Genomic DNA, 11115 nt, shown 5'->3' on the forward strand with positions numbered 1-11115 from the left:
CGTTTTCAATGTAAAATAATTTTCTATAGAAAATATTTTTTAAGGGAAAACACAATTTCAAATTAGTTTTACTTTGTTTGGTAACTTAAAGGAAAATGGGAGAAGATGGTGAAAATTGAGGGGAAGAAAGGAGAGGGAGGTAAGGAGGAAAGAAGGAAAAATGATTTCCTCCATTTCAAATGGAAAAGGGTTTTCCACCTTTGAGGGAGTCATCGAAAATTGTTTTTCATCCCTTATCCAACCAAGCAACGTAAAATGATGAAAACTATTTTCAGCCCTACCAAACGGAGCCTTAGACTTTTGCACGTTTTTTAACGTATAATAAAGATTTTTTTTATTTATTAAAAAAATAAATCCAACCTCAATCCACTAATTATTTCAATAACCAATAAGATTGTTTTATTTATCAAAATGAACCAATAATGAAAAAACACACAGATTGCTAAGCTTAACATACTTAGAATATCGTAAAGAATTTAATGAGTTGAAAAAATTAAACCAATTTAAATTAAAATTTGGCACAAAAAATAACATTATAATAAGTTTATAAAAGGAAAGATTCTCCCATGTAACAAACATTGTGAAACACTCTAAAAGCAATACGTAACAAACAAAAAGAAACGGAGGGAGTAGTTAAGTTCTAACGGAGTTCTTTGAAAACTTGGGGATAAACTGATAAAGTAACAACTAGCCAAGTTTATTTCTTGACTAATTTGCTCATTTGAAAGACAAAGTGCCAACCTAAAAAGCGCAATTTTCGCAACAGGTTATCTGCATATTTTTTTTGGTGCGAATGAACAAAAAGGACAATGAAAGTTACAAATGAGTGCAGACGAATTAGTATACACAGACGCTCAGTTAGGCCAAAAACTCATTGGTATTGAACTACTCATTAACTATAGGAGAGACTATCTTGATTTGCTCCCTCCTTATCTATCGCATCACCCACTTAATTAATAAGGGGGTGCATTTAATAATGGTTTTAATTGTGTTTTACTAGACAGCTAGTACTACAATATTGGCCACTTGGGAACGAATTGTTCATCACCATTCACCACCTCTATTTAAAACTTGTGGAAAAAATGGAAAGGGACTATTTTGTTATTATTCTTCTTACTTTTAAAAGGCTTAGATAGAACTATACAAGTACAAAGCATTGATTAGGAATTACTCCCTCCGTCCCGGAATATAGAACTATACAAGTACAAAGCATTGATTAGGAATTACTCCCTCCGTCCCGGAATACTTGACTTGTTTTCCTTATCGGGTCGTCCCTTAATACTTGACCTGTTTCTAAAAATGGAAATATTCTAACAATATTATATTATTTCTCACTCCAACCCTATTAACCCACCTACCCCTACTCCATACAAAAAATAATTAAAAATCAACCCCTACTCTCCCCCAACCCCACCTCTTAACCCACCTCCCACTAACTACATTAAAATAATACCCCACTATCAACTACTACCTATTAAATTAAATAAGTCAATTCAAGTCCCTTAAACTCTGTGCCGATCAAACCGGGTCGAGTATTCCGGGACGGAGGGAGTAAGCAAACTTGTTTAAATGCAAACCGATGCTTCATTCTATTCGATTTATTTTGAATTTAATTGCACTTATCTGGATATAAGTGAACAGAAAAAAGCCTAAGTGATGAAAAAATTGACATATACTCAGGCTCAGTATTGTTACATTTGTTTCATCATTTTCACGAGTAAGAATTCCCGAGGGAGGCATAAATATTGTCAGTTTGCCACTGTCGAAAAACTGTCATAACAATACAGAATTAGTCAATGAAAACAAAGATTTTGTTGTGTCTCTCAATCTTAGTTTAATAAAGCGCGCTCAAGGCGCGCCTAGGCGCAAGGCTCGCCTAGGCTCAGCCTTTGGCGCCTTGAGCTCTCCAGGCTCACTGGTGTCAATGAGGCGTGCACCTTCGTGGCCTTTGTGCGCCTTAGGTAAGGCGCAAGGCGTAGCGCCTTGTGCGTCTTCAGTCTTCAGGCACAACAATATGACGTGGATCTTTTATTTACATTTTTTTTCATTTTTAATGATATAAACACACCCCATGTGACCTATCAACAGTCATATCTCTACAACCTTAGATTTTTGGGTAGTGGAAGTAGCATAATATGAGTTAATTTCATATTTCCAACTAGTAATTATCATGAAAGGTTCTAATTTTGGCACTCCATCGATAAGATCACGCAATGCTTATGAACCGACAAGAAAATATGGCACTCCAATAGAAATATGTTTTGAGTATAATTTATTTTATTTTTTTCTATACCAAATTTTAAGGTTTATTAGAAAGTAATTGCGCCTTGTATCAAAAAAGCGCGCGCCTGAGCCTTGCATAGGCTCCATGACCCTTGTGCGCCTTTTTAAACTAAGCTCTCAATCAACTACTCATAATCTCATATTGCAGACAATAGTTTCCTCTTTAACTCAGTCAGATGTACACGAACATCTGGGAAAAACTTCATGGTAATGGAAAGCACACAAATAATATTTGGAGGCATTTTCGCCGGTGTGGTAACTTTATTTCAAAATTGTTGCTAATAAACTTCTTGTTCCTGAAAAACACCTTCAAAGACTTTCAACCATCAAGAATTGGTCGATGCAGAATGAAGATGATGTATGTGCCTCTCAATCAACAATCATAACAAATACAGTAACAAAACTTAACTCCCTAGCTTAAATGTAACTTTCGTATGCAGACAGTATCGTACAAAACTATACAATAATGAGAATCTGCACAAGAATTGCTGATCTTTGGATATCTGCATATCTCAAAGTGGTTATAACTTGGATGGACAATATTGAAGCAAATGAGTAACAATTTAATTCTACACATCTTAGTGAACACGCGATTGTTAATACTTAAAAACAACCAACCAGAAAAAGTTGCCATGGTTTTGTTCGATGTCAATTCAAAGCACATAGTTAGAGACCTTATATATAATTGCTTCACATAGACACATAGAAACTATAGTATCCAAAAATCATTGACAGAAGTCAACAAAGAACTCATAGAATACAATTACTTAGATGATGACAGCATAAAAGATTGCAAATTGAGGTTACGGTTATAACAATAACCTAACCTATAAACCAACCCCAACTGAATAGACCAATATATACTTCATATTCATTTATTTTGTGAAGAAAAACTTTATGAGTACTGCGACCACAATCTAAAAATAATCCAATTAATTGACCCGAAAATAAGTCAATCCTATCTAGGTCTTGGTCAATATGTTAGGTTAAGGTCGTTGAAACAGACTGCTGTACATTCAATAATATGAATTTGAGAAGCAAGTTCTATAATTTATTAATTTGCAATTGCACAAAATTAGCACCAAATGTATGTTAAGAAAAAGAGAACAAATAAAAAAAATTCCATAATTCAAAAAATCTAAAACCAGGGAATAATTTCTGGGAGTTACTAGTTTAGGTACAGAATCAGAGGACAGTAGGACACTTAACAAATAGAGGTCGGAAAAAGGCTTGTTAGTTGTTAATCCTGAGCTTACCCAGCCTAGACCAGTTAGTACACCATTTCTCACTCACGATCCACCTAAATCAGTCAAGATAAAGTCTCTTGACCTTAAGCAAAATTTTGTTTTAAAAAAAATTAAAAACTCAAGCGACCAAGATCAGCCAGGTCAAGGCTCGACTAGTAAATCGGTTATCCAAGTTCACCTTCTCAAATAGCCCAGCCTGCCTAGTGCTAAGGAAACCAAACAAATGTTACAATTGCATCACCCGCAAAGGTCACAATCCACAAGTGAATGAGAAGGAGAATGATAACCTAAGATAAACACTTACTTTTAATTCTTGGGCAAGGAAAGGATAAACCCTAGAGACAGACAACCTAACTTGATAAATGAGTAAACACTACAAAATTGTACTAATAAAAGAGAGAAAACAACAATGCCCATCTATACTATTATTAAATCTCCAAAGCAAGAAATGTCATGTTGCCATGTGTCACTGTGATTTGGCAAGTGAAATAATGATGTTGCGCGCACACATGCATTACTCAAATTTATTATCACAAAAAATGTTAGTATCAATGTTCGAACCCATAACCTCTAATTAATAATGTAAAGTTCTAACCATCTCTACAATGATATAACGTGTGACTCTAAAGTAATGAAAAAATACAAAAGTCATTCTTATAAGTATTAAAACATTAATGCCCAATATATATTTGAATAATAACCTATTATAAAAAAAATTACTTAATCTTTCTTAATTAACCAGATCATATGTAAAAAAAAAGTTAGTACTATTTCTTTAGCTAATCAATGTTGTGTTTTTCTAAAAATATACTATATTTTTTATTTATTCAATTTATAATAATTGATGCTTTAAGAAATTTCTTATGTTTATAAGTGAATTAGAAAAACAAAGTTTTATACGGAGTACCAATCAAGTAAGACTTGCAAAAATAAAGTATTTGATCTTTGAAACTATTCTGGAAACCTTCATATATTCAGATGATATTTTGTAATATTGGCAATAAATTAAATAGAAAATACATAAAGGTTTGCAAAAAAAACAATCATCAACCGGACAAAAACCAAATAACAAAAACAATAAAATCCGGGGCATCGCCCGGGCCACTAACTAGTTGATTCTAAAACCACCAAACCGCTACTTGATTTATCTCGTGATGGACAATGAAATTAGAGTAGTTTCCTAATACCATACCACCATCCGCCACACATTCGTAAGTGACTAAGTGTTTTTATGCTGTGCGGAAACAGTTACATCCAGTGGCGGATCTTCAACATTTTTCTTTCGGGGGCCAACATAACTTAAACACGAAAAATATGTACGGAGCAGTATAAAAACAAGTATACAACTAGAATAAAAACAATACAATAGGAATATTATTTTGAAATTCATTATCTATATGTATATATGTATTATAATAAAATAATAATAAAAAAAACTATTTCTATGAAGAAAGAAATGAGTGTCAGAACATTATGCTTACGTGAAAATTAAAATAATACAGGTCCAAGTTTTTAACAATTTAAAATAATCAATAAAATATTTTATACTCAAACTTTAGGAGTTACTAATAAAATACGAGTAAGTATTAACAAACTTAACAAAAATCCTTGATTAAAGAAGAGAAGTACTCCCGATGTCAATTTGGAAATTAGAAAATTAGAGTTTGTTAAAGTTATTTTGCTTCTATGGAGTAAGAAAGTACATGCATTGATTTTTTTAATGTAAAAATTACATACAAAGACACATTCTCACAAAATTATGAATAAAAAATAAAACTAAAAAATAAAAAGGTAAGTGGTGGGACCACTTGGGAGTAAGATTCTCTTGATGTCAATTTGATCGGTTGCTACTAGCCTACTATCATACTATGGTATGTGAATCAGCTACATTTTAATCCTTATATTGCTGGGCTTTTTTGAGTTTGCTTTTTATTAAGGAAATTTTTTTGGGCTTTATGGGGGGCCAGGCCCCATATGGCCCCCCTGGAAAATCCGCCACTGGTTACATCCACTTAATCAACTGTTCAAAATCCATAATATCGCTCCTATGAAAAACCAATACATGATTCACTGTTGTCATTCAATAATACAAGAAATCTCCACATGAATGACCTTAAAAGTCACATTAATGAAGGAACGGTGATTTGAAGATCTTGTTATTCAAGTCAAGAAACTGCAAAAAGGTTGTCCAACATGTTTCTATAAACATCAAGCTCGATCACTCCTCTACAAACATAAAGCTCGATCACTCCTCTACAAACATAAAGCTCGATAAACTTCTCTACAAACATCAAGTGTTCAAGTTCCCACACCACAGTTTCGAAATTCCTTCAACTGAGAGTGAGAGTCTGGGACTAAAGACTCCCACTACAAGCATCCTCCCAACCCAGGTTAGCTACAAATAACAAGATCACAAATATTAAGCTTGAAGGTCAAAGGAGATTACCTTTCCAAGTGATTAATGCCTTAGCAACCTAGCTAGGAAGTCATGATTAATTGTGGAAACCAATATTTTGACCCCTTCTCCAACCACTGAGATGCATGACTTATCCATCAATGACTCTGTAACTGTTAACTATCCCAAGTCCCAACTCTATGGCTGGGATGCCCAAGCATTGCTTATTTTCCACTTTATAAGTAAAACCACCACACCAAATGATATTATTCCAATTAACCAATACCCAACAGCATATAGCAAAACAGAAGAAAAACCAGGTCTACCAGAAAAGTCAAGGACACAATGGCAATTTGAACTTACACTATGCCGATTCTAGTGCTCCGGGAAAGAAGGCTTGCATTATACCCAGATCCTATTCGGCATAGCTTGAGGGTAAGGCCGTAAGTATAATGTCCAAAGGAGGTTGTACAGCAGCTATAATGAAGTGCAACAAGCAGGGAGAAAGAAGAAAAAAAGAAAGACATTCCATTTTTTCTAGCAGATAAACTCAAATCAAGTTCGGGTAAATGAAAAGATTCTAGATGATAAGGCCTCATTTAAAACTGAATCAGAATAAGAACAATGAAAGATACCCAGATTCTAAACAATAGTGCACTTCAAAGTAAGTTATATCAAGTTCAACTATAAATGAAAACCACAATAAAAGCTGCCACTCCTATAAATCATTGACTAAGCATCAATCTTGGTTATTACCGTCAGCTACTGCAAACAGAGCACTGAATTGAAAAAGCAAATTGCAGTTTATATATCTTGCCTACTTCATCTTTGCCTCAGTGAACAAAACATGACGATTAACGCGAGGGTCAAACTTACGGAACTCAAGCTTCTCTGTTAGCTTCTTAGGGTTCTTCTTTGTCACATAGAAGAATCCTGTACCAGCCGATGATACGAGCCTGATAAAAATTGCACCACCTTTAGCCTTCCCCATTTCTAAAATTAATACACACACCTGCAAAGTGAGAAGTCTAAGTATCAAGTTTCAGTATCTAACAAGCATGTCCTAGACTCCTAGTTTCATATTTTTCCATCCTAACACAAAGTCTGCAAAATTGAGCTGAATGGTTGTGGTTCAATACTTCAATGAGGACTTGTTAATCACAAACTTCTCAAGGCATCAGGGGTTCGAATCTAACCTAATACACTATCTTTCATGAACTTCTAACCTAATACACTATGTTCTCATGAACAAAACCACCACTACCTACATTTCCTCCTGCTACAGAATTCAAATTAAAAAAATTAATAAAAAATTGCCCAAATTCTTGTTTAATACAACTCATATAAAAGTATATACAAGCTAATTTAATCAAACTTAATTTAATTATGCCTTAAATTATTGCTCTTTTTTAATTCATAAAAGTATGTTAAAAAAAAACAAATTGAAAATGAAGAATATGATTTCAACAACAACTATGAACTGGGTGTAGACTATAGACACCAAAGCGAAGCCAATAGAATATTATTCAGGCAACAGAATGTAATTAAACGCTTTTTGGATGTACAAACACAAACATAATCAACAGAAAAATCAAAAAATAATCGATACAAAATAGAAAAATTGAAGAAAATAGGGGAAGAAAGGAAGCCATACACTGTCGTCAACACCGAGGATAGCAGCGGAAGAGAAGAAGAGGTGGTTGGAAGTCCCCCAGAATGGAAGTGGCGCCGCCGATTAGAGGTGGTGGTATAACTACAAGACGGTGGTTCTGTATTCTGTTGGAGGAGAGTAGTTAGGGTTTAACACGAGGAGGAAGGAGACAAGACAGCAGCTGCGACTTGCGATTAGGATTTTTGCATTTACGCAAATGTTTAACTGAGATTTTTTTTTTTATTTTTTATTTTATTTTAGCCACCCGGTTCACCCTTAGACACGGGTCCTTCCTACTAAGTTCAACGTCAATCACTACTGAACCAACAAACAATTGATATGATTAAGTGAGATTATGGAATGCCATACAACTGTACAAGGTATAACCAGTTGTATAATTAAAATTATCTTGAATTAGATGTAAAGTCGTAAATATTTCTATAAGGACACCCCTTCGGCTTCGGCCCTTCGTCTTGAGATAAATAGTCACATTATTCTAATAGGACGCATTATAATCCATTTAATTTGTGAGTAATATTAAAGGCTCGTTCGGTATCACAATCAATTTTCAATTTTTGATTTTAAAACCCATATGATATTCATGAATTAAAAAGTAGCACACCTATAGTAATTGATTTTGAAAACTGTAAATGGTCATATATTAACAATATTATTAATTACTACCGTCCATATATCCCCTTACGGTTCATTCTAAAAAAATAAAACATATCTATATATGATTAACCAATTTGGTCAATCGAATGCACACTAATATTAATATATCAAATGTGACCTTGTTGTCCAACTAAAAGTTAGACGTACAATAAACTTTAAAAAAAAGGTAACTTGCAAAGTTGCAATAGAGATGGTTGATCAGTCAATATAACATTATATGTACTACCGAGTGCATGTAACCGGGTAAAGCTATCGGCAACCAAGTGCACTTGCATCCTACTTATCTCTACATACTACATATTGATAAAAGCCGCAATTTACAAGAAATTATTCATATACTTTTAATTTACAAGAAATTATTCATATACTTTTAATTTACATGTATATCATAAGTATCTTTTTAATTACATTAAAAATATATAGTATATTTTTTAATTTTTATTACGAGTTAAAAAGAAATACTTCGTGCTATATTACTACAACTATAAAATCTCAAAAAAAAATAAAATTATTTTTACTATAGCTATAACAATTTGATAAGTCGTTATCCTAGGTGACAGTCGTGACACCCTTATAGAGTTATATAGTACCATTAAAAAAGTGACACACAAATGTCCCACCACCCTGTTCCACTTTAGCGTCTTTTAAACAGTTTTCAACCATTTTTATACATTTGGTAAACAAATCAATGTTCAGATTGTCGAAACAAGCTCGAGTTATGGTTGATCGGAAATCAATACCTTCAAAAAGGCAGTCAACCTCGACGGTTGTCACCGGAGTTGACGACAGTGTTCTCTTCGCTCTTTCCACCGCCGCCTTCAACCGCCCTATAGATAGCTCTGGGATTACCACTAATGTCCTTCTTATGCTTCCTCTTAAACTCCTCCACAAAATGTCCCACCACCCTGTTGTCGAAATCTCCACCGCCAAGATGGGTGTCGCCGCCTACAGCCTTTACCTTAACTTCACCCTTTTTAATCGATACCAACGAAACATCAAACGTCCCACCACCAAGGTCAAATATCAAAACATTAATGGCACGGCTGAATCTGGTTGCACCCCTTTTGTCCAACCCATAAGCCATGGCGGCGGCGGTTGGTTTCGTTGATGATGCGAACCACATTGAGCCCTGCAATGGTGGCGGCGTTTTTCGTTGCTTCCCGTTGGGAGTTGTTGAAGTATGCCGGAACAGTGACGACGGCGTTTTTTACCGGTGTGCTGAGAAATGATTCGGCTGTGTCTTTCATCTTCTTGAGAATCATTGATGATATTTCCTCGGGTAAGAATACTTTCCTCTCGTCATTGTGTATTACCTTGATCATTGGTTGGTCTTGTTTACCTAAATCTGTACCGTCTATAACTTTGAAAGGCCATAATTTCATGTCTTTTTGTACTGTTTCTTCACTGTATCTTCTTCCGATTAGTCTCTTTGCATCTGTAAAAATAGATTATCAGCATGTAAACAAGACTGATGTTAGAGAAGTCTTACATGTTTTTGTTTAGTTAAGACGATATTCATATACATTGCTTTGACAATCAGCATGTAAACATGCTCGGACGTACACTACTTTGATAGATAGATAGACACCCTCCACGAGGTTGTAAATCACAACGATATAAAAGATTACAAGTAGATAGATAGACACCCTCAGGTTGTAAATCACAACGATATAAAAGATTATACAGAATGTTTGATATGCTACTATTATAGCTAAAATTTTTATTTGATTCGATTTTTATGTATTTATTACATTCAAATCTTTGATTATGAAGAAATAAAAATAAAAATAACTAATTTTTTTGAGAAAAATAACATCTGCGGTGAAGGTCATAACTTGCTGCAAATTATTTAATTGTAATTTTTTTTAAAAATTTCATTAAGGGTGAAAGTTGTGCATTGATAACTAAAAGAAAATTAACAAATCGAGGAAATAGGTGTCTTTATGGTTTTTAACTTTGTTTTCCAATTTCAATTAATCGTCCTTGTAAATTTGCTAAAGATTTCACCCAAAAAAAAACAAATTTGCTAAAGAGATTCTACGTAATTTTATTATAAGCCTTTGTTAATCATATTAACTCAAATTTAATTATTATAACAAAGACATGTTCAAACACTATTAACATTCAATTTACACTATTAACAAACATGACTATTAACTATTACACACTGTTTTGACTGTTAATAATTCTAATTACGTGTTAATAAAAATTATAAAATTTCATATTTAAAAAATTTAATAATATCCCACAAATTAATATTTCACATGCCAATGCACAATTTAGATCGTCAATATCTTGAATTATCTTCAACCAAAAATTATAAAAAGTTAATATTTTGAAATTACGTATTGAGACGAAACTAACAAGATCCCACATGATATATTTTATTTGTAAATAGTGTAAAAGTATCAAACGTTGCGAGTATTTATGAGCAGCGGAAGTATTTTTTTTCTCTACTATATAAAAGATGAGAGGAGTGAGAGAAAAAGAGGAACAAACCGGAGATAGTGTTGGTTGGGTTGAAGGCAACTTGATTCTTGGCAGCTTCTCCGATGAGAGGAGTGAGAGAAAAAGAGGAACAAACCGGAGATAGTACTAGACTACTAGAATAACTATGACTCTATGAGTTGGGATTGTTACTCAAAATTTCACGAAACTAATAGTAGTTGGAGTGTTAATTAATAAATTTCGTATGAAACGGTATCACATATCCACAATAACTTACTCTGAAACTTCTTGTCAAAAAAAAAAAAAAAAACAAAAAAAAAAACACCTTACTCTGAAACTAGTGAACTAAAAATAAAAAGGCCAAGTTTTTAATATATATCTTGCAACTTACAAATAAGATAACTTATTAAAATCTC

The 11115-nt window shown here is 33.5% G+C and overlaps 2 protein-coding genes across 2 annotated transcripts; both read right to left on the reverse strand.

Moving 5' to 3' along the window:
* Positions 1–6503: 6503 nt before the first annotated feature.
* Positions 6504–7784, reverse strand: LOC110796148 (uncharacterized). The gene is made up of 2 exons (XM_022001183.2): positions 7580–7784; positions 6504–6937 (listed from the first exon to the last, which is right to left on the reverse strand). Exon 2 carries the CDS (start codon positions 6914–6916, stop codon positions 6743–6745), a length of 174 nt encoding a protein of 57 aa, XP_021856875.1. The 5' UTR covers positions 6917–6937; positions 7580–7784; the 3' UTR covers positions 6504–6742.
* Positions 7785–8684: 900 nt separating this feature from the next.
* On the reverse strand, positions 8685–11088 carry LOC110796175 (uncharacterized). Its single transcript, XM_056837836.1, is given in 2 exon segments — positions 8685–9350; positions 9352–11088. Coding segments are annotated over 2 exon segments (627 nt in total). The 5' UTR covers positions 9634–11088; the 3' UTR covers positions 8685–9005.
* Between the last annotated feature and the right edge of the window lie 27 nt (positions 11089–11115).

This window comes from Spinacia oleracea, chromosome 2 (genome assembly GCF_020520425.1).
Source record: "Spinacia oleracea cultivar Varoflay chromosome 2, BTI_SOV_V1, whole genome shotgun sequence".
NCBI classification, from domain to species: domain Eukaryota; kingdom Viridiplantae; phylum Streptophyta; class Magnoliopsida; order Caryophyllales; family Amaranthaceae; genus Spinacia; species Spinacia oleracea.

What these genes read in the sequence shown, in the direction of transcription:
- LOC110796148 (XM_022001183.2), bottom strand. Translation starts at nt 6,916, where the DNA reads ATGGGGAAGGCTAAAGGTGGTGCAATTTTTATCAGGCTCGTATCATCG.